General features: G+C 39.7%; 1 protein-coding gene across 3 annotated transcripts in view; it reads left to right on the forward strand.

Annotated features, from left to right (window-relative positions):
• plcg1 (phospholipase C, gamma 1) overlaps positions 1–24,290 on the forward strand; it is a 61,761-nt gene that overhangs the window by 4,693 nt on the left and 32,778 nt on the right. For all 3 annotated transcript variants that reach the window (XM_058409979.1, XM_058409978.1, XM_058409977.1), the window contains one exon: positions 24,024–24,176. In XM_058409979.1, the coding sequence (XP_058265962.1) occupies positions 24,024–24,176 (153 nt within the window). The remainder of the gene's footprint in view (positions 1–24,023; positions 24,177–24,290) is intronic.

A 24,290-nucleotide genomic window follows, 5' to 3' on the forward strand; every position in this document is an offset into this window, starting at 1 on the left:
AAAATCAAGTTTCTTTGGCTGAAAAAACACAATATTTACAACTTCTGAGTATCGTGTGTGGTCTTGGCTGTGATTAGATTTGACATTAGAGAATAGATCAGACATTCCTAAACAGATCATATGAGAGATTGGATGTTAGAGATCGGACAGAACAAAATGGACTGGATGATGCAGTTTGGACACCAATAAATTGGAGGATACAGAACGAATACTTGGTATTGGATGTTAGAGATTGGACATAAAGAATAGCCTGGACTCTACAGACTGGATGGATTGGATGTTAGATATTGGAGATTAGACATGAGGGGTCAGATTAGACATTAGAAATGTCACCAACAATTTGAGATGTGACATTAGAGAATGGATTGGATCCTCCATGGTGGATTACATATTAATTTTAGTAATGTCCATTAGAGATTGGACACTGGAAGTTTGAAATTGGATGTTAAATACGATATTACAGAATTTGTTAGTGATTAGATATTAGCATAGGATTGAATGTTACTGAATAGATTGGATGATAGTTAAATAATTGGACATCAGAGATTGGATCTTACTGAATGGATGTTAGAGATTGGATGTTAGTGATGGGATATTTGAGCTTGGATCCTGTTGAATGGACTGGACTGGATGCTTCAGATTGGACACCAAAGATTAGAGGTTACAGAACTGATATTTGGTAATGGACATTTGACCTAAGAGATCGGACATTGCAGGCTTTATGTTAGAGTGACTGGGCATCAGTTTTAGATTGGATGTCCGAGATTAGATTTCAGAATGGATGTCAGAGATTTAGAAAGACATTGGAGAATATTGTGCTTGTTAGAGATTAGACTGGATGTTACACACTGGACTGGACGCTAGCTAATTTGTTGAATTAAAATTGGACATCGCAGATTGGACATTCCAGAATTTGTGCTATTGATCAGACACCACTGAACGCATGCTGATGTTTTTATTTCCGTAGCGGATTATTCCTGCTTTTGAGCTAATTGTTTAATAACATGGCTTCGCTCGGATGCTAGTCAGACGTCTCCATTCTTCCAGCTGCTAGCTAGCAGATCGAATGCTAATTCTTGCAGTAATGCTAATTCATTTTGTTTAGTTGTTAAATAATAATAAAACTAAATCAATAAAAAATAAATGATTGTAGCAGAATTTCTTTTCCTTCTGGTGTCCAGTAGTAGACGTGTTTGTCGGTCAGTCGTAAGTCCGTGATGATTCTGAGATAAAATGTTTTTCGCTAATATAAACAAAAGATGCTAGGTTGTACCTGGTGTCCTAAAAACTGTATAAACCGGCCGAGTCTTTACTGTGTGGTATTCTTCTATACATTAAATTAATCTGTAATAATTCTGGATTGTTTTTAATAGAGATTAATCCGATCTGACTGAACAAAAATAAATAAATAGATGAAACAAAACGGTTAATTGGACGCCAGGGTGGGGAGAAAAGACTGATTTTTTTTTTTCTGTAACCAAAGGAAAAGATTTTTATTAGATCTTTTGAATGTTTAAATATAAAGACTTTATTTATTAATTTAATTTAAATTAATTGAATTTAGTTTAATTTTTTATTTTAATACATTGTTTTTATTTATTTATTTTATTAAATTATTATTTATTTTGTATTTTATTTATTTATTTATCCTCTGTGTGTGTTTATCCTCCATTATATACGCACTATAAATGATTTCATGTTTTTTTTCCCGTTTCAGTTAATAAAATCCAATCCAAAAAAATCCAGCTTTAGTTAGTTTTTTAATAAAAGCGTTATGTTCTGGGTCACGACGTCAGCTCATACACAAGGTTTCAGTTTTTGGTGTCTCTCTGTAACAGAAAGGAAAAGAAAGGCAAAGTCTTATCATCTAATCCGATCTCTCGTGTCTGATTCAGCGTGTCTGTTCGAGCACCTGGACCTGTTTCTCTGGAAACGCTGCATACTGGACTTAATTGTTCCTCCAGCTTTTACACGGCTAAGCGTGTCAACTTTAGTGTAGTGTAGATTATGCTAAAGCGATGACGTCATGATCTGTTTACGGAGTAACGAGAGAAACTAATCAGACGGTCTGAGGATGGTGTTATGATGTTACGTTCCAGTCTAATGCGCAGGTTTGTTTCCAGGTTCTGTGGAATGTTTTTGGAAAATAAAAATATTCATTTGTTATTCTGATGCTTAAAAAGTGCTCTGTTTTTTAGAAATGAAACAGATTTAACATCAGACTAGACATTAGACATGGAGGTTACAGAGAGGATGGAATTAGAAAATGGAAATTTTTATTAGATTTGATTTTAAAGAATGAGTTGGACATGTTACCATTGGATGTTACAGATAGGATTGGATTTCAAAGATTGGATGCTGTTGAATGGATATTAGAGATCAGACAGCACAGAATGGACTGGATGTTACTGATTGGACACCAAAGAATGGAGGATACAGAATGGATATTTGATATGGGATGTTCGAGATTGGACAAAATGGACTCTACAGAATGGATTGGATGTTGCAGAAATGTTGCTACATAAAGAATATTAGATATCAGAGGTTGGACTGAATTGACATTAGAAAATGGATTAGATGGTAATTCTTCGGGATTGGACATATTACAGTATTTATATTAGAGATTAGAATAGACCGTTAATGAAGAGATTGGAGGTTATTTAAAAGATTAGACAACAGAGATCGGATGTTACTGAATGTTTGAGCGTGATCAAGGATATTAGAGATTGGACGCGGCTGAGTGGACATTAGTGATAAACTGGATTAGAATGGATTAGATGTTACAGATCGGAGATCGGACATTCCAGGCTTCACAGGCTCTGTACTATGTCTGGGGTTTAATACTTCATTATGTTAGGTTGTGTTATGCTCTGTCTGATCTAACACGGCTGGCGGTGATGCAGACACGACATCTCGCTCTTCAAAAATCCGATCAGATTTCCCTGAAAATAAATGATCTGATTTAAACGTCACAAATCCAGCAATGTGTTTGATAGAAATATATACAGCATGTATATATACTACAGTGTTTAGATGTTTATTGATGTTTAGGTGTTTATTTCTGTTTAGACGTTGTGGTGTTTAGACGTTGTGGTGTTTAGACGTTGTGGTGTTTAGACGTTGTGGTGTTTAGACGTTGTGGTGTTCAGACGTTGTGGTGTTTTAGACGTTGTGGTTTAGACGTTGTGGTGGTTTAAACGTTGTGGTGTTCAGACGTTGTGGTGTTCAGACGTTGTGGTGTTTAGACGTTGTGGTGTTTAGACGTTGTGGTGTTTAGACGTTGTGTTCAGACGTTGTGGTGTTCAGACGTTGTGGTGTTTAGACGTTGTTTAGATGTTGTGGTGTTTAGACGTTGTGGTGTTTAGACGTTGTTTAGATGTTGTTGTGTTCAGACGTTGTGGTGTTTAGACGTTGTGGTGTTTAGACGTTGTGGTGTTCAGACGTTGTGGTGTTCAGACGTTGTGGTGTTCAGACGTTGTTTAGATGTTGTTGTGTTCAGACGTTGTGGTGTTTAGACGTTGTGTTCAGACGTTGTGGTGTTTAGACGTTGTGTTCAGACGTTGTGGTGTTCAGACGTTGTGGTGTTCAGACGTTGTGGTGTTCAGACGTTGTGGTGTTTAGACGTTGTTTAGATGTTGTTGTGTTCAGACGTTGTGGTGTTTAGACGTTGTGTTCAGACGTTGTGGTGTTCAGACGTTGTGGTGTTCAGACGTTGTGGTGTTCAGACGTTGTGGTGTTCAGACGTTGTTTAGACGTTGTGGTGTTTAGACGTTGTGGTGTTCAGACGTTGTGGTGTTCAGACGTTGTGGTGTTCAGACGTTGTGGTGTTTAGACGTTGTTTAGATGTTGTTGTGTTTAGACGTTGTGTTCAGACGTTGTGGTGTTTAGACGTTGTGTTCAGACGTTGTGGTGTTTAGACGTTGTGTTCAGACGTTGTGGTGTTCAGACGTTGTGGTGTTTAGACGTTGTTTAGATGTTGTTGTGTTCAGACGTTGTGGTGTTTAGACGTTGTGTTTAGATGTTGTTGTGTTCAGACGTTGTGGTGTTTAGATGTTGTGGTGGTTAGACGTTGTGGTGTTTAGACGTTGTGTTTAGATGTTGTGGTGTTTAGACGTTGTGGTGTTTAGACGTTGTGGTGTTTAGACGTTGTGGTGTTCAGACGTTGTGGTGTTCAGACGTTGTGGTGGTCAGACGTTGTGGTGGTCAGACGTTGTGGTGGTCAGACGTTGTGGTGGTCAGACGTTGTGGTGTTTAGACGTTGTGGTGTTTAGACGTTGTTTAGATGTTGTTGTGTTCAGACGTTGTGTTCAGACGTTGTGGTGTTCAGACGTTGTGGTGTTTAGACGTTGTGGTGTTCAGACGTTGTGGTGTTCAGACGTTGTGGTGTTCAGACGTTGTGGTGTTTAGACGTTGTTTAGATGTTGTTGTGTTCAGACGTTGTGGTGTTTAGACGTTGTGTTTAGACGTTGTGTTTAGACGTTGTGGTGTTTAGATGTTGTGGTGTTTAGACGTTGTGGTGTTTAGACGTTGTGTTTAGATGTTGTGGTGTTTAGACGTTGTGTTCAGACGTTGTGGTGTTTAGACGTTGTGGTGTTTAGACGTTGTGGTGTTTAGACGTTGTTTAGATGTTGTTGTGTTCAGACGTTGTGGTGTTTAGACGTTGTGTTTAGATGTTGTTGTGTTCAGACGTTGTGGTGTTTAGATGTTGTTGTGTTTAGACGTTGTGGTGTTTAGACGTTGTGGTGTTTAGACGTTGTGGTGTTTAGACGTTGTGGTGTTTTAGACGTTGTGGTGTTTTAGACGTTGTGGTGTTTTAGACGTTGTGGTGTTAGACGTTGTGGTGTTAGACGTTGTGGTGTTTTAGACGTTGTGGTGTTAGACGTTGTGGTGTTAGACGTTGTGGTGTTAGACGTTGTGGTGTTAGACGTTGTGGTGTTTTAGACGTGGTGTTAGACGTTGTGGTGTTTTAGACGTTGTGGTGTTAGACGTTGTGGTGTTTTAGACGTTGTGGTGTTTAGACGTTGTTTAGATGTTGTTGTGTTCAGACGTTGTGGTGTTTAGACGTTGTGTTCAGACGTTGTGGTGTTTAGACATTGTGTTCAGACGTTGTGGTGTTCAGACGTTGTGGTGTTTAGATGTTGTTTAGATGTTGTTGTGTTCAGACGTTGTGGTGTTTAGACGTTGTGTTTAGATGTTGTTGTGTTCAGACGTTGTGGTGTTTAGATGTTGTGGTGGTTAGACGTTGTGGTGTTTAGACGTTGTGTTTAGATGTTGTGGTGTTTAGATGTTGTGGTGTTTAGACGTTGTGGTGTTTAGACGTTGTGGTGTTTAGACGTTGTGTTCAGACGTTGTGGTGGTCAGACGTTGTGGTGGTCAGACGTTGTGGTGTTTAGACGTTGTGGTGTTTAGACGTTGTTTAGATGTTGTTGTGTTCAGACGTTGTGTTCAGACGTTGTGGTGTTCAGACGTTGTGGTGTTTAGACGTTGTGTTCAGACGTTGTGGTGTTCAGACGTTGTGGTGTTCAGACGTTGTGGTGTTCAGACGTTGTGGTGTTTAGACGTTGTGGTGTTTAGACGTTGTTTAGATGTTGTTGTGTTCAGACGTTGTGGTGTTTAGACGTTGTGTTTAGATGTTGTTGTGTTTAGACGTTGTGGTGTTTAGATGTTGTGGTGTTTAGACGTTGTGGTGTTTAGACGTTGTGTTTAGATGTTGTGGTGTTTAGACGTTGTGTTCAGACGTTGTGGTGTTCAGACGTTGTGGTGTTTAGACGTTGTGGTGTTTAGACGTTGTTTAGATGTTGTTGTGTTCAGACGTTGTGGTGTTTAGACGTTGTGTTTAGATGTTGTTGTGTTCAGACGTTGTGGTGTTTAGATGTTCTTGTGTTCAGACGTTGTGGTGTTTAGATGTTGTTGTGTTTAGACGTTGTGGTGTTTAGATGTTGTGGTGTTTAGACGTTGTGGTGTTTAGACGTTGTGTTTAGATGTTGTGTTCAGACGTTGTGGTGTTTAGACGTTGTGTTCAGACGTTGTGGTGTTTAGACGTTGTGGTGTTTAGACGTTGTTTAGATGTTGTTGTGTTCAGACGTTGTGGTGTTTAGACGTTGTGTTTAGATGTTGTTGTGTTCAGACGTTGTGGTGTTTAGATGTTGTTGTGTTCAGACGTTGTGGTGTTTAGACGTTGTGGTGTTTAGACGTTGTTTAGATGTTGTTGTGTTCAGACGTTGTGGTGTTTAGACGTTGTGGTGTTTAGACGTTGTTCAGATGTTGTTGTGTTCAGACGTTGTGGTGTTTAGATGTTGTTGTGTTCAGACGTTGTGGTGTTTAGACGTTGTGTTTAGATGTTGTTGTGTTTAGACGTTGTGGTGTTTTAGACGTTGTGGTGTTTAGACATTGTGGTGTTTTAGACGTTGTGGTGTTAGACGTTGTGGTGTTAGACGTTGTGGTGTTTTAGACGTGGTGTTAGACGTTGTGGTGTTTTAGACGTTGTGGTTTAGACGTTGTGGTGGTTTAGACGTTGTGGTGTTCAGACGTTGTGGTGTTTAGACGTTGTGGTGTTTAGACGTTGTGGTGTTTAGACGTTGTGGTGTTTAGACGTTGTGGTGTTTAGACGTTGTGGTGTTTAGACGTTGTGGTGTTTTAGACGTTGTGGTGTTTAGATGTTGTGGTGTTTAGACGTTGTTTAGATGTTGTGGTGTTTAGACGTTGTGGTGTTTAGACGTTGTGGTGTTCAGACGTTGTTTAGACGTTGTGGTGTTTAGACGTTGTGGTGTTTAGACGTTGTGGTGTTCAGACGTTGTGGTGTTCAGACGTTGTGGTGTTCAGACGTTGTTTAGATGTTGTTGTGTTTAGACGTTGTGTTCAGACGTTGTGGTGTTTAGACGTTGTGTTCAGACGTTGTGGTGTTTAGACGTTGTGTTCAGACGTTGTGGTGTTCAGACGTTGTGGTGTTTAGACGTTGTTTAGATGTTGTTGTGTTCAGACGTTGTGGTGTTTAGACGTTGTGTTTAGATGTTGTTGTGTTCAGACGTTGTGGTGTTTAGATGTTGTGGTGGTTAGACGTTGTGGTGTTTAGACGTTGTGTTTAGATGTTGTGGTGTTTAGACGTTGTGGTGTTTAGACGTTGTGGTGTTTAGACGTTGTGGTGTTCAGACGTTGTGGTGGTCAGACGTTGTGGTGGTCAGACGTTGTGGTGGTCAGACGTTGTGGTGTTTAGACGTTGTGGTGTTTAGACGTTGTTTAGATGTTGTTGTGTTCAGACATTGTGTTCAGACGTTGTGGTGTTCAGACGTTGTGGTGTTTAGACGTTGTGGTGTTCAGACGTTGTGGTGTTCAGACGTTGTGGTGTTCAGACGTTGTGGTGTTTAGACGTTGTTTAGATGTTGTTGTGTTCAGACGTTGTGGTGTTTAGACGTTGTGTTTAGACGTTGTGTTTAGACGTTGTGGTGTTTAGACGTTGTGGTGTTTAGACGTTGTGGTGTTTAGATGTTGTGGTGTTTAGACGTTGTGGTGTTTAGACGTTGTGTTTAGATGTTGTGGTGTTTAGACGTTGTGTTCAGACGTTGTGGTGTTTAGACGTTGTGGTGTTTAGACGTTGTGGTGTTTAGACGTTGTTTAGATGTTGTTGTGTTCAGACGTTGTGGTGTTTAGACGTTGTGTTTAGATGTTGTTGTGTTCAGACGTTGTGGTGTTTAGATGTTGTGGTGTTTAGACGTTGTGGTGTTTAGACGTTGTGGTGTTTTAGACGTTGTGGTGTTTTAGACGTTGTGGTGTTAGACGTTGTGGTGTTAGACGTTGTGGTGTTAGACGTTGTGGTGTTTTAGACGTGGTGTTAGACGTTGTGGTGTTTTAGACGTTGTGGTGTTAGACGTTGTGGTGTTTTAGACGTTGTGGTGTTTAGACGTTGTTTAGATGTTGTTGTGTTCAGACGTTGTGGTGTTTAGACGTTGTGTTCAGACGTTGTGGTGTTTAGACATTGTGTTCAGACGTTGTGGTGTTCAGACGTTGTGGTGTTTAGATGTTGTTTAGATGTTGTTGTGTTCAGACGTTGTGGTGTTTAGACGTTGTGTTTAGATGTTGTTGTGTTCAGACGTTGTGGTGTTTAGATGTTGTGGTGGTTAGACGTTGTGGTGTTTAGACGTTGTGTTTAGATGTTGTGGTGTTTAGACGTTGTGGTGTTTAGACGTTGTGGTGTTTAGACGTTGTGGTGTTTAGACGTTGTGTTCAGACGTTGTGGTGGTCAGACGTTGTGGTGGTCAGACGTTGTGGTGGTCAGACGTTGTGGTGTTTAGACGTTGTGGTGTTTAGACGTTGTTTAGATGTTGTTGTGTTCAGACATTGTGTTCAGACGTTGTGGTGTTCAGACGTTGTGGTGTTCAGACGTTGTGGTGTTTAGACGTTGTGTTCAGACGTTGTGGTGTTCAGACGTTGTGGTGTTCAGACGTTGTGGTGTTCAGACGTTGTGGTGTTTAGACGTTGTGGTGTTTAGACGTTGTGGTGTTTAGACGTTGTTTAGATGTTGTTGTGTTCAGACGTTGTGGTGTTTAGACGTTGTGTTTAGATGTTGTTGTGTTTAGACGTTGTGGTGTTTAGATGTTGTGGTGTTTAGACGTTGTGGTGTTTAGACGTTGTGTTTAGATGTTGTGGTGTTTAGACGTTGTGTTCAGACGTTGTGGTGTTCAGACGTTGTGGTGTTTAGACGTTGTGGTGTTTAGACGTTGTGGTGTTTAGACGTTGTTTAGATGTTGTTGTGTTCAGACGTTGTGGTGTTTAGACGTTGTGTTTAGATGTTGTTGTGTTCAGACGTTGTGGTGTTTAGATGTTCTTGTGTTCAGACGTTGTGGTGTTTAGATGTTGTTGTGTTTAGACGTTGTGGTGTTTAGATGTTGTGGTGTTTAGACGTTGTGGTGTTTAGACGTTGTGTTTAGATGTTGTGTTCAGACGTTGTGGTGTTTAGACGTTGTGTTCAGACGTTGTGGTGTTTAGACGTTGTGGTGTTTAGACGTTGTTTAGATGTTGTTGTGTTCAGACGTTGTGGTGTTTAGACGTTGTGTTTAGATGTTGTTGTGTTCAGACGTTGTGGTGTTTAGATGTTGTTGTGTTCAGACGTTGTGGTGTTTAGACGTTGTGGTGTTTAGACGTTGTTTAGATGTTGTTGTGTTCAGACGTTGTGGTGTTTAGACGTTGTGGTGTTTAGACGTTGTGGTGTTTAGACGTTGTGGTGTTTAGACGTTGTTCAGATGTTGTTGTGTTCAGACGTTGTGGTGTTTAGATGTTGTTGTGTTCAGACGTTGTGGTGTTTAGACGTTGTGTTTAGATGTTGTGGTGTTTAGACGTTGTGGTGTTTTAGACGTTGTGGTGTTTAGACATTGTGGTGTTTTAGACGTTGTGGTGTTAGACGTTGTGGTGTTAGACGTTGTGGTGTTTTAGACGTGGTGTTAGACGTTGTGGTGTTTTAGACGTTGTGGTGTTAGACGTTGTGGTGTTTTAGACGTTGTGGTGTTTAGACATTGTGGTGTTTTAGACGTTGTGGTGTTAGACGTTGTGGTGTTAGACGTTGTGGTGTTTAGATGTGATGTACGTTATGGCATTACAGTATGATTAGCGTTGATGTAACTTCGTACACACATCTGAACATGTGCTAATCGTTTAGTGAAGAGTTTTGAGAGTTTAAAACTGCTGGACTTCTTCTCTTTCACTCGTTTATTTCTCGATCACTGAATCAACAAATTCAGTTAAAAACATTTCCTCTGTTCATATTGTGATATTTTCCCGCATGTTTTCACGACATCGCTCGTCTCTAACACTCAACAGAAACTCTGCAGAAAGGTGGCTGTTTTGGGAACACGGCTGTGTACGGAGCAGAACGTCATGTAGGCCTTTGTGTAGCAGCTGGTGTGTCCACACACACACACACACACACACACACACACACAGAGCAGGATGCCTCACTCACAGCTGCACTCTGCTCCGGATGCAGCAGCCGAGCAGGAAAAATGGCCCGAGTGAGATTTTCTTTTCCCCCTTTCTCTTGGCTCATCGAGCTCCTGACAGCAGACACTCAGGGTCATGTGAGACACACGTCTTTAGTCTGGGTCATGTGTGAGACACACGTCTTTAGTCTGGGTCATGTGTGAGACACACGTCTTTAGTCTGGGTCATGTGTGAGACACACGTCTGAAGTCTGGGTCATGTGTGAGACACACGTCTGAAGTCTGGGTCATGTGTGAGACACACGTCTGAAGTCTGGGTCATGTGTGAGACACACGTCTGAAGTCCTCTCAGGTTCTTTATTTATGTGATCATGTTTACATGATGTCCACTGACAATGCTCAATGTTGTTGAAGTTGTTGATGTTGCAGGTGGTGTTATTGATGGTGGTGTTGTGGAGGTGTTGATGGTGCTTTTGATTGTGGTGTTGTTGTCGATGGTGTTGTTGATCATGGTGGTCGTGTTGTTGACCATGGTGGTATTGATGGTGTTGTTGATCATGGTGTTGTTGATCATGGTGGTATTGATGGTGTTGTTGATGGTGGTGTTGATGGTGTTGTTGATCATGGTGGTGTTGATGGTGTTGTTGATCATGGTGGTGTTGATGGTGTTGTTGTTGATGGTGTTGTTGATCATGGTGGTGTTGATCATGGTGTTGATGGTGTTGTTGTTGATGGTGTTGTTGTTGATGGTGTTGTTGTTGATGGTGTTGTTGATCATGGTGGTGTTGATCATGGTGTTGATGGTGTTGTTGATCATGGTGGTGTTGATCATGGTGGTGTTGATCATGGTGTTGTGTTCCTGTCAATTTTGTACATTTTGTGTAGAAGCTCCATAATTTAAGATTGTTACTGTGACTTAATTAAAAATACACCAAAAATAAATAGCAAATAAACACTCATCATATTATCATATTTAATCATTTGTATACATGATATTAATTAACAATGCTTAGCAAGCTCCGCCCCCTGCTTCACCAATAACATGCGTTCTAATTTTCTGTCGCAGTAAACACAGAACGTTTTGAGTTTATTATTTTGAAATAAAATCTATTAGCGTGTGTTCATCTTAGCCAACATCTGACGCACATCTGGCTATCGTCAGTTTGTTAATATTAATATTTATTCAGTGGGAAAACGACTTAAACTCGAAATGTCAAATCAGACGTTTCATAAATAGCATTAACGTTGAGGAATTATTGTTTCTACTTCTGTTTATTTGCTTTTAGTTTTTCTTTGTGCACAGCTGGAGATATAATTATTAAACCCCACTTTATGCTCCTTAAACCTCAACTGCTGGAAATGCTCGCTTTCCTGTCTTTTTTAGCCTTAAATTGTTGTGTGATTATTTAAAATGGAGAATAATAAAGTGAAAAAATATCAGTCATTTATTTTAAAAAAAAGTGCATGTGTAGCAGTGTCACGAAGAAATGTTCTAAATATAAAAAAAAGTCAAACGTTTTTATAATAAAATAAAAAAAGGTACACAGTTAAAGCATATAAAAAAAAATACAGTTTACTATAAATAAATAAATACATAAATAAAACCATAAGTATCTTTTAAATAATTAAGGTTTAAATTTTTTGTTGTAATTATTTATTAAAATTTCTTGTTTAATTAATTTTTTTTTAATGCATAATGTTATAAAAAAACACCAGCGTCTCGAGAGAATGGAAATCTGAATATTGTTTTATATTAAATGAATGTTCTCAGATAATTCCAAGGTGATTACTATTTCATAAATCTGTTCAGTAATGCGGTGTGTATCCGTGTGAAAGTGTGGGTGTGTGAGAAAGTGGAAGTTTGGAGCTGTGGTGGTGATCCTGTAGTGGAACAGCGATACGCACTGGGTGACGTCTGAAGATCAGATACTTGTCCACTTTTACAGAACATTAAAAGCTCATGATCTGCTGAAGGATGCCTCGTTTCCTTGTTTTCCCCGGCTCCATGCGAGGGGTTGGTGTTTGCAGGCCGCAGGAACGTGGCTGTGTGTCCCATGTGTTTTTAAAAATGTGTGTCTTTTCATTATTCTGTGTTTGTGGCTCGCTCGGTGCTGAGGATATGAAAGGAGAAGTGTTTCAGTCTCTCAGCAGGTCACTTCTGTAAATATGACGTGGACACAAACGACGTCTTAATGAGAGGGTTTAGATCACAGCCTCGTCATAGCTTATAAAAAAAGAACTACAAGCCAGTGTTTATCTGTCTGTCTATCCATCCATCTTGACCCAAGCAAACAGAACTACAAGGGAGTGTTTTGTTTGTTTGTTTGTTTGTTTATCCTAGCCACCTGAAATCCTTCAAATTATTAGACGAAATAATGTAAATATTGTACAAGTACCCAGGGGTCATGTGGATCATTCTCTCTTATTGCTTGTAATTTTTGGCGTGTGGGCGTGTCCCATGGGTGTGTCGCGCAGGCGTGTCCTGTGGGCGTGGTTTGTGTAGCTTTTGTTTGCACTAGTGAGAGTCTGATTTATACGTCACACTAATTGCATTAGCATCATTCTGGTTTCCAGCAGATTCTTTTTCTTCTAAACCTGAGTGTTTTCCAGCCGTCTGGTTTTGAAATGTTTGGAGTTCATCTGAGGAAATATTTGCTCTGAAATCAGCAGGAGTGTCCTGCGTTAGAGCTGAGATCTGGAGTGTGTGTGAACAGGAAACATGATCCACTTTAATCCACTTTTAGCTGTTTGTGTTCTTTTATAGCGCTGCCTGGATCAGCCACACCTTTCACTTTATTTTTTTGTTTGTTTTTGTTTTTTGTGGACTAACGGTTCCTCCTTGTTGGAAGCGTGTTAGCAGGATTAGCGGCACTTTACCCGACTTCCAGTGCCCAGTGTGACAGGAAGTGGTGTTTCCCAGAAAAATCCCCCAACTCAGGAGCGGAGGGGCGGAGCCACAAAGGGTTTAGCGTGAATCCTGCTTTTGTCTGGAAGTGGAAATGAATAAATCAAATTCTGATATGACACCAAAAACTGTGATATTACAATAAACGTGAGCGTAAAAGTTTTTGTTTAATTTTTTATTTGTTTGAATTTGCATTTTTAAAAACCACAGAATTTGAATTTGAGATTTTTACCCAATCACATCCTTAAATAAAAAAAAATCTCAGGATTTCAGGAATGCTAATTTTATGTAAATTATGTCAGAAATGAAGAATCCAGAATTCCCTGGAAAATTAAAAACGATTTTTTTTTTATGTATTCTGGCTCAATTTACATCCAAAGCAGAAGCAAAAAGTAGAAGCAAAAAGGAACATGAGGTTCATGTCATTCAGATTTCAAGATTCAGGATTGAAAGAACTTTATTAATCCAAGGGGGAAAGTCCTTTGCCATGTTACAGTTACTCTAATAAAATAAAAATATAAGAGAGAAAGAAAGAAATATATACACCCTTCTATAAACTGAAAAATAGAATAAATAAACACAAATACTATACAAATAATAGTGATAAACTGTAATATTGTAAATTGGTGATCATTTTAACAAGTGATAATGGTGAAGTTGTATTGAACATGAAAGGTCTATAATTACTATAGCACCCATTATTAATTATAGCACATGAAATTGCACATGAAAATGTCAAACACTTAAAGGGAGGAATTGTACAGTTTAATTGCCACAGGGATGAAAGATCTCCTAAAGCGGTCAGTGCTTCACTTGGCAGTGGTCAGTCTCTGGCTGAATGTGCTCTTCTGATCAACCAACACACTGTGTAGTGGATGAGAAGGGATTGAATGGAGTTTTGACAGCATCCTTCTCTCAACAACAACGTGAACTGGGTCCAGCTTCATGCCAAGTACAGAGCCAGCCCCCAGTTTACTTCCCCAACAGACCGCTGCATAGAAAATGACACTAGACACCACAGATTCGTAGAACATCTGCAGAATGGTGTTGCAGACGTCAAAGGACCTGAGCAACCTACTCTGTCCTTTCTTGTAGAGCGCTGTTAAGTTTAGTGTCCAGTCCAGTTTGTTGTCAATATGGACTCCAAGATATCTGTAATACTCGACAATCTCAATATTCTCTCCAAGGACAGACAAAGGAGAGGCTGGGGTTCCACTACCAGTTCCTTTGTTTTCCCAACATTGAGCTGTAGGTGGTTGAGCTCACAACAGGTGACAAAGTTGTCCACTGCTGTCCGGTACTCTGAGGTGTTACCTCCCTGAATACATCCGACAATCACAGAGTCATCAGAGAATTTCTGAAGAGCACCAGTGCTACAGATCAAGGTGTCGGACACACAGTTCTGTATTCTGACGTACTGGGGACGTCCGGTGAGGTAGTCCATAATCCATGAAACCAGATGAGTGTACACATTAATGTTCTTCACCTTCTCTCCCAGTAGGGTGGGCCTGATGGTGTTAAAAGTGCTTGAGAAATCGAAAAACATAAACCTCACAGAGCTCCCTGGTTTCTCTTGGTGGGTGTAGGTGCAGTGAAGCAGATATATAATGGCATTGTCCACTCTGAGTCGAGGCTGGTAGGGGATTGAGGAAGGGTTTGACGAGGGGTTGCATGGAACTGAGGATCAGTCTCTCAAAAGCTTTCATTAAATGAGAGGTCAGCGCTACAGGCCTGTAATCATTAGGGGCACAGGGCCGTGCAATCCTTTGGTACCGGTACTAGGCATGATGTTTTCCATAGAACCGGGACCCTCCCCAGATGCAGGCTTAGGTTGAAGATGTTCTGGAGTACTCCACAAAGTTGCAAGGCACAGGCTTTCAGTATTCTTGGACTGATTCCATCTGGGTCCACAGTCTTTGAGGAGTGAAGCCTGCTTAGTTCCCTTCTCACTTGATCCACTGAGACGGTGATAGTTCCACAGGAGTCTGGAATAGTAGCCACTACCTGAGGGGGATGAACTGATGAACATGTAATGGGGCAGAGGGGCGGTTGCATGTAAGGCTTGACATCAAATCTATTGAAGCATAGATTAAGCTCATTTGCATAATCCGTGTTACTCTCCATCACCTGGCTGCTGGTCTTGTAGCCAGTGATTGTCCTCATGCCTTTCCACACCTCCCTCATGTTGTTAGGCTGCAGACTCTTTTTCAGTTTCCTCCTCTACATCCCTTTTCCCTCCCTTATTTTGACAGACAGCAGTCTGTCTGAGCCCTCTTAACTTCCTCTCTGTCTCCAGACTTAAAAGCCTTCTTTTTATCATTGACCATGGCTTTAATGTCTTTGGTGACCCAGGGTTTGTTGTTGGGGAAGGAGTGGATGGTTTTTAGGGGCATGCAGATGTCGACACAGAAATTGATGCATAGTCCGTGATGCAGTCTGTCAGTTTGACGATGTCCTCACCATGTGGTTCACAGAGTACTTCCCAGTTAGTAGTCTCAAAGCACTCCTGCAGGGCAGCGTTGGCTTCATCAGACCATTTCCTCACCTTTTTGACGTTAGTGCCTTCCTACCTGACGTGACACCCTTGCCGTAACCATAGCAACAGCGGCGTTACTTCCTGTTTGCTACATGACATTATCTGATAAACCTGCTGTACTTGACGAGTGAACTTTAAAGTGTGATGTGATGTAGGATGTAGGATTTAGTTGCTTTGGTGACGAGGACACTTTTTTTTCTTTTTTTTTTCTTTTTTTTTTTAACGCAACTAATTTAGTTGTCTTGTGGGAGGGGATAAAAAGGAAAATCGAAAATGGTTCTCTTTAGTTCAGTTTGTCAGAAAGAGGCCTGTCTGTGCGGGGGTATGTATGAAAAGGGAAGATGGCGGCATTCCTGCTTGCTGCTCGGGTCAAAGTGTCGAGTAGAGCGGACAGGTTTACTCCTGCATCCTTGCGTGGCCGAATTTCAGCACGGCTAATCGCCGCCAGCGAGTGAAGGACAAGGTTTTGCCAACTAAATGCGAAACACACTAAAATGAGCAGGAACGAGTGGAGCGGAAGGAAGAGGAGGTGTTTTGTAGCATCCAGTTGGCATCATATCTTTATATATATATATATATATATATATATATATATATATATATATATATATCATCCTTGATCGATCTATCTATCTATCTATCTATATATCTATCTATCTATATATATATCTATATATATATATATATATATATATATATATATATATATATATATATATATATATATATATATATATATATATATATGAGAGCCGCCATCTTGGATGGGTCGTAGTGGCGTTTCAGGATGGAGCTCATTGGACGGAATTTCTACAAAATTGTTGCAGGACTCACTGAAACCTCAAAACAAGCAACGAAATTTTGCTTTTGAAAGCTTTAACACTGTCAATATGTGTGGCTTTTATTTTATGATCTTTTTATGGTAAAGGTTTTAGCTAGCTTGATATTCAGTAGAATTGCCTTTTTGATTTCTAGAATGATTTATTAAAATGAGGTTCAGATTAGCTCATTATATATTAGTTTTTTTATGGGTTTTGTAGTGACTATATCAGTGACTCCATTAGCAGCTCTTCTCTCTGTTTATGGTTTTTTTTCTGTCCAGCAGTTTCTATCTTAAAGCTAGAACAGATTATCCTGCCGCTTTGTGGACCGATTCTCGGAAACGGACTCTAGATAAATATCCACAGTGTATATATATTTATACTTGCGTCCTCTGAGGTGGTCAGAAATATGATGTCTGTAATAAAGTCAAACCAAAAGGGAGTTGTAGTTTATTTTATCAGGGCTGAGCTACAGTGCTCCATAGATTTGCACTGGTGTATGGGGGAATCTGCCCTTTCCAATATGGTGGACGCGTGATGCATAGGAGGCGGTAGAAGACCTGACCAATATGAATGCCTTGAAATAGGGAGGTTTTGGGTGCTTTGTAAAGGTGAAGTGTGTGTGTGTATATGCTTGAGTGAGTGTATGCGTCTGTGTGTGATAGTATGCGTGTGTGTATGAGAGAGTGTGAGAGAGAGTGTGTGTGTGTGTGTGTGTTTATAGATGAGAGTGTGTGAGTGTGTGTATGCATGAGAGTGTGTGTGTGTGTGTATGTATGAGAGAGTGTGTATTCATGAGTGTGTGTGTGATAGTGTGCGTGTATGTATGAGAGAGTGTGAGAGAGTGTGTGAGTGTGTATGTATGAGAGAGTGTGTGTGTGATAGTGTGGGTGTATGTATGAGAGAGTGTGTGTATGTATAAGAGTATGTGTGTGTGTGTTAGAGAGTGACAGGAAAGGCCTCAGCTGCACTGTGCACTTTTGAGTTTCCTGCTGCCCCGATCAGACTGGTCAGTCATACCGCAGACAGCAGTCGTGTGTGTGTGTGTGTGTGTGTGTGTGTGTTGGAAAATAGTTTCCTCCCAACTAAGCATATGTTTATCCCTAGAAACTTGACTATGGTTAGCAGTCAAATGCAGGGTTTAGGACAACAAAAAAAAACCATGGTGCCTACGGTAACCTCCACAGCAGCCTTGCGAGGATTGGAAGTGTGTGTGTGTGTGTGTGTGTGTGTGAAGATTTCAATAAAGAAAGAAATGGAGACAGGAAAAGAGTTATTAGAGCCTCAGACACTTTGTTTAGCCTGTGTGTTTGGAAATTTGTTCACTCTAGTGTTTTCTTTTTTTCCCTTTTCCTCTCAAAACCTCAGAGCCTGACTAACGACGTCCTGACTTCATTCTCAGACTTCTCAATCAGATTGCTTAGATTTGTGGAATTGACTTTTTAGAAATGAGCATTAAATTGAATTGTGTTCTCACGAGTGATAAAGATTTCGAAGTTTTGTTTTTGTTTGTTTGTTTGTTTTTTGCTTAGCTGAGACAAGAGAAGCCAAGAGAGAGAAGTGCTGCAGAAATGCCTGGTCTTCTGAACAGAAAGAGAAAATACTTTATTTCCCTCGGATTTCGTGTTCTACAAACGCTCAGCTTGGTGTTTACTCACTTTTTTTCCAGTCTGTGTTTCTGACTTTGGCGAGATTTTAGAGTTTTCAGAGTTTCGTCTGTACGCTGCTCGTTTTTCCCCTTTTTGGTTTGTTTAATTAGATGCAGCGTGGAAGTAAAGCAAACCAAAAGCATAAATTTTCTCCTGATTCAGATTTAACCGAAAGATGCGAAGGTGTGAAGAACGCACCAAAATGTTGTCCAATTGTCTGAGAGTCAAGGTGATGAAGTTTTCTGCTGTGAACAAGAAATTTCTACACAAGTTTTCACACTGTTTCCAATTCACATGGCGATATTAAAAGGAGGTGTGTGTGTGTGTGTGTGTGTAGGTGGCTTGAATACATCTGCCTACATTTTGGCTTTTCGCTGAGTTTCACACTTTCGTTTCGTGTTTAATCAGCATGGTTTTGTTCTACTCGTTTGTTTGTGTCAAGTTGTTCACGCAAACCTTTTTTTTTTTTTTTTTACCCTTTTGTTTAGTTTTTATGGTAGTGCTGTTATTATTTTTATACTTTGGTTTGATTAGTTTTTGTTTTACACTTGTTTGTAGTTTAGCTTTACATTTCTGTTTAGTTTAGTTTTACACCTTATTATTCAGTTTACACTTTTGTTTGTTTAGTTTGCAGAAGAGTTTTATACTATTGGTTAGCTCAATAAAAAAAAGCTTCTTTACTTCTTCTGTTTGTTCAGTTTACACGTTTGTTTGTTTGTTTGTTTGTTTGTTTGTTTGTAGAGTAGTTACACACTTGGTTAGTGCAATGAAAACTAAAAAAAAAAAAAAAGCTTCTTGACTTCTTTTGTTTGTTTAGTTTTTCAATTTGTTGTAGTGTTTAGTTTCGTTAAGTTTAGACTGGAGAGCTGATGCTTAGAATGTAGCTAACAACTTTACAGCTGCAAGTTTAGCTTTGTGTGACCTGCTGCTCTTAAAAAATAAAACCAGCACATTTTTATACAGCAAAGAGCAGCTTCAGGCTTTCTCCTCCTTGTTTATTGGATGAGTCTGAAGTGTGTGTGTGTGTGTGTGTGTGTGTGTGTACATAAACCCAGATGTATTCTGATGTGTAACGGTCGCAGGCTTTCTGCTCGGCACTTAAACACAGCTGACAGCGGCGACTTTCGCTTTCTTTGATGCGTTTAGATTCTGATTGCTCTTCATGTGCTTCCTAAAGTACAGAGCTGGAAACCAAAGCCTCGATGTTCTGCATGCACGTGGCTGCATACGCCGACCGTCTGCGCGTTTCCACTAAGCCTTGCTCATAGCGTAGGTTTAAAAACGTAACCAGACTTGCAGTTTAACGCAGAAAATAACTCGACTAGCTTCTAAATCCATCGTGACCTCAGTCGGAATTTCAGTCTGGCTCATGGTTTTTCTGCCAAACACAAAGACGTGGCTGGTGTTACACAACGAGGATAGTGTTCCGAACGAGTCGACTCGCTCTTCTAAGTGAATCGACTCGCACAAACTGTTCTCAGGTTAAATAAAATGAAATTTTGTCTATTTTTTAAAATTGTTAAAATGCAACGTGAAGACATTTTAACTTGTTCATTCGAGTGTAGATTTAGATTTCATTAAAGAATTCAATTCATCAAAATGAAACAAAATGCTAACAAAAGATCCGGAAGTCCTATGTAGCTTTGTTAACAAAATGTTAAGAGAGTCTTTCGAGATCTGAAAGAGTCAACTCTTTTACAAATCAACCGGCTCACCGGAAAGATCCAGAACTCCGATGTAGCTCACTTAACTTAATATTAGAGAGTCGTTCGAGGTCTGAAAGAATCGACTCTTTTACGAATCAACGGACTCACCAGAAAGATCCAGAACTCCCGTGTAGCGTACTTAACAAAACGCTAGAGAGCCATTCGAGATCTAAAAGAGTCGATGGAAAGATCAAGAACTCCCGTGTAGCTTAGTTAACAAAATGCTAGAGATTTGTTTGTGATCTGAAAGAGTCGACTCTTTTACAAATCGACTGACTCACCGGAAAGATCCGGAATTCCCGTGTAGCTTAGTTAACAAAACGCTAGAGTCTTGATATAGCATTTATTAGAGAAGTTTTGATTTATTTATTTTATTTATTTGTTGATTATTTTCCTCTAACAGCGTGACACAGAGTGTTTTATTGCCTGTGTAAGCAATGAGACGAGTTTCCGTTGAAAGTTTGCTTGCATGTGAACGAAATCTGAAATAAAAAACTACTTCCTGTTTTCAGATTTCAGGCCTGCTTACTAGATAAACCTGAAATGTTAGAGAACATCTAATTTTGTGTTCGGAACACATTTTGAATACTGGGATTTCCATGTTTCATGTTGGATTTTCATGTGAACGTGAGAATTCTGGAAAATCCTTCACAGTGCTGGAAAAAAATCATTTTTTCTTCTTTTTTTTTATCTTTTCAGAAACACACACACACACTGTTTTTATCCTAAGTTTGCTGTCCCACCATGACATTGGTTTCAGTATACACCTGAGGGTGTTTTTTTTAGGTGTGTGTGTGGTTGATTGATCTTGCTTATTTCAATATATTTGTATGTTTCTATGGAAGACTCTTTCCTTAGCTGTGATAATATCTTTCTTAAACACACACACACACAGAGACACACACACACAGCTCTCTGGTTGTATGTTGCAGGAAGTGTGGTTAGAAGCAGGTGGATTGAGTGCAGTTTGCAGTTTGGTATTAAAAGATTTAGCACTTTTTTGTCCGACAGTCTTTTATACTTTTACACATTGTTTGTGACTTTTTTTTAAAAAACACAGGCTTCTGCAGGACTTTTGATTCTAGGGGGCGGGGCTATGCTAATCAGCTCATTTACAGAGGTCACAACTTACACCAAAGATCAGAGGATGACGTTGTACCCTTTCTACTACCCCCCCCCCCCACACACACACAAAAACCCCTCAAATAATGTAGCATAAGAAATTTAGAAAACGCGTGGTTGCCATGGAAATCCTGTTTTTTGACAGGATTGGCTGATGACAAAATTCATGATACAGATGGAGACTCTGGGGTGAAATCCGAGCTGGAGTTAATGTAGGGAAAAGATTCGGGTGAAATAGATTTCCTTAATGTGTTTCTTTAAAGGTGATGAATAAAAAAAACAGGATCAAATAGAAGAACATTTATTATAATGTAAACGTTTCGTATTGGCACGTGTCCAACGGCCATCTTTAAACCATAAAAGCCTGGAGTTTTAAGTTACAGCCAGTCAGCATTACAGTGCAGAGTCTCTCTCTCTCTCTCTCTCTCTCTCTCTCTCTCACACACACACTTGCACACAGTCAGATCAGGTCACGGATTCCATGTTAAACTTTTCTATATGAGGGCTGGCCACCCGTATACACACAGAACCTCTTTGTGATACACACACACACACACACACACACACACTTGTGGCCTGCTCTAGATGATGTGCTTCTATCCTGGGACGCTTGCTGAAAGGCAGTCTGTGTGTGTGAGGCACTTTCAGTGCCAGATGTGTGTTAACACCTCGGCCCAGACCGGTGCACAAGCACACACATGCACAACTCTCTCTCTCTCTCTCTCTCTCTCCCTCTCTCTCTCCCTCTCTCCCTCTCTCTCTAGCACTTTAGTGAAACTCTATACGGTTATCAATCACATGAAATATTGCCGTTCTGATGTTTGCCGGTTTTAAGAGAAATGTTTGACTTGAGTGTTACTGTACCTTTAAAAAATAATAATAATAAATTAAATTCCTGGCAGCAATTTTACCTGATATTGTCATGAATGCGAGCTAGCTAGATATAAATACTACTAAAGATTTTGTTAGATTAGCTTATGCTAACCATAACAGGCAATTGTAGTGTTTGCAGTGATTAAGTCTTGTCAAGTTTACTTGTTTCTGTTAGCAAATTAGCAGTATTAGTGATGTTTAAGAACATGCCTTAAATCCTGTCAGAAATCCTGTGTGGGTAGCTGTCTAGCATAGGAAGTTGGAGATTAGGAACATTTTCTGTCTGAAACTTTAGCTAGCATTAGCAGTGAAGAAACAGATGTCTATAACTATGCCTTAGAAGTTCCTGGGTCATCTCGTCTTAGCTCACTAGCCTACGAGTTACTCTTATGAGCATCTATGAATATTGCAAACGATTCTGTGTTAGCCAGCTTGCTAGTATTAGCAGTGATGAATAATGATGGCTAAACTGTAACCTATGAATAGGTGCTAATGTGTAGCTAATGTGATTAGCTTCTGCTAATCACCAGTGAAGTTTTAAACATGTATTAATGTATCTTAAGAAATCCAGTCAAGTGAGCTAATGTTAGCCGAATAGCATGTAAAAGGAAAAAAGATGACCATCTATGATTATTACAAAAAAAACTCAGTTTATTTTGTCCTAGTCGCATAGCTTTAGCAGTTAGGATTAAGAGCATGAATTTGTCTTAAAATTTGTTAGAAATTCTGTCAAATTTGCTGATGTTATCCAGCTAGCTAGCATTAGCAGTAATGAATATAGATATTCTTGAATATGGTTTAGAAATCCTGTAATCCTATGCAATGCCATTTAGCTAGAGTTAATAATGAAGATTAAGATGACATAAATATGGTTTTAAAAATCCTGGCAGGTTAGCTCACGCACTTTAGCCAGCTAGCTAACATTAGTAAAGATTATGAAGTTGTTTTGAAAATCCTGTAACAATTCCTGTCCTCAGCTAGCATTGAGTAACATCTTCAAGAATGAGTAAATGCTACCTAGCGTTGTTGTCTGCAGAGATTCTGAACATTTATAAGTATGTTTAAAACAACCTGTTTATGACATTATCAGTGAAGAATAATTATGTTAGCTCATGTTAGCTGGGCGGCTAGTTATTAGTAGTGAAAACTAAGAATGTTTTGAATTATGTTATCCAGCTAGCTGATGTTTACAATTAAGAATAATATTTATGATTGCATCTTAGAAATTCTGTCAGGTTAGCTTGGATTAGCCAGATGGTTAGCATTTACTCAGTGAAGATCATATGTATTATGTTTGTTAGCAAGTATTTTACTGAACATGATAAACAAAATGTCTTGTAAAAATTTCTGTCTGGTTAGGCTATGTAGCTAGTTAACTGACTAGCCTTAGCTGTTTCATGTTAGTGGCTGGCTTTGTTTTGGTTTAAGATTGTAGGCTAGACAACTGATTTGTATCTAGAATATTTTTGACGTGTTGTAGCAAAAATGTGTGTGTGTGTATTGACATCTTAAAAGTTCTTCTTTATTCATTCTGGTTCATTTGGCTTATCAGTTCTTTCACTGGAATGTGATAAAGTGGAACAGAGAGTGTTTCTGGTGTGTCAGAATGTCCTGATGATGTTCTCACGTTGTGTCAGGAGGAACATGTCGCACCTGGAAAAAAATATTGCACACTAGCTTTGATTCTGATTTCTCTCAGGCATTTTAGTCATTATACCATGGTGTGTGTATATAGTAAAGTAGTTCCGGTTGGAACGTGAGTGATGAGTTGATATCCATGCCTGTGTTTTAGACGGTATCGTTTCTATAGTAACAGCTCATACACTGGGGCTTGTACTTCAGGTGCTCAAGAGTTCACAATAGTGTGGTGTTTAAGAAAATAAAATGGGGAGAGAGAGAGAGAGAGACTGTCACACCTATAAATGAACTCGGAACAGGAACTTGCTAGCTTCAGACATAGAATTCTTTCATTCGTTGTATCTGGTTTATTTGAATGCACTTGTTTTAATACGTTATGGTTTCTATAGTAACAAACTCATGCGAACAGTGGAACCTCGGCATATGAATTTTATCCGTTCTGAAGGTGAAAATTTTAATTGTGAAACGAATTTTCCAATAAGAAATAATGTAAATGCAGATAATCCGTTCCAGCCGCCCAAAATATGACCAATATTCCCGATATGAAGTGTATGGAAACTGTATGGCTGCTTATAAAGAACTGACTCAAGCCAAGCATTCCATGTCAAGGCTCCTCACAGGAAGTCATGCCACCAAGCCTGGGCTAAAAATAGAACAGACCGCCCACGCCACCAATCTGTCAACAAAAAAACACCCCAAATATCACCTAGCTTTTGAACAAAGGCGACGTTGGTATCGTGGGTTGACTCTTTCACACAGCTTTCACTGACTGAAAATATAATAGTTAGTTGCTAGTTAGTATTGTGTTTAACCAGTGCTTTATTTTTTATTGTGTCCTGTGCAGTTGATATTCGAGAGATTAAGGAGATCCGGACGGGACAGAAGTCTCGGGATTTCGAGCGTTATGTGGAGGACTCGGCCGTCAGACCTGACCAGGCACACTGCTTCGTCATTCTCTATGGCACCGAGTTCCGGCTCAAATCCCTCAGTCTGGCAGGTAGAGACACACACACACACATACATACAAACACACACACATCTTACTATCCTTGTTAGGACTTTCCATTGACATTCTTAAAACTGAATTCTAATCCTTTTCTCACACATGATC

This window comes from Hemibagrus wyckioides, linkage group LG15, assembly GCF_019097595.1.
Source record: "Hemibagrus wyckioides isolate EC202008001 linkage group LG15, SWU_Hwy_1.0, whole genome shotgun sequence".
NCBI classification, from domain to species: domain Eukaryota; kingdom Metazoa; phylum Chordata; class Actinopteri; order Siluriformes; family Bagridae; genus Hemibagrus; species Hemibagrus wyckioides.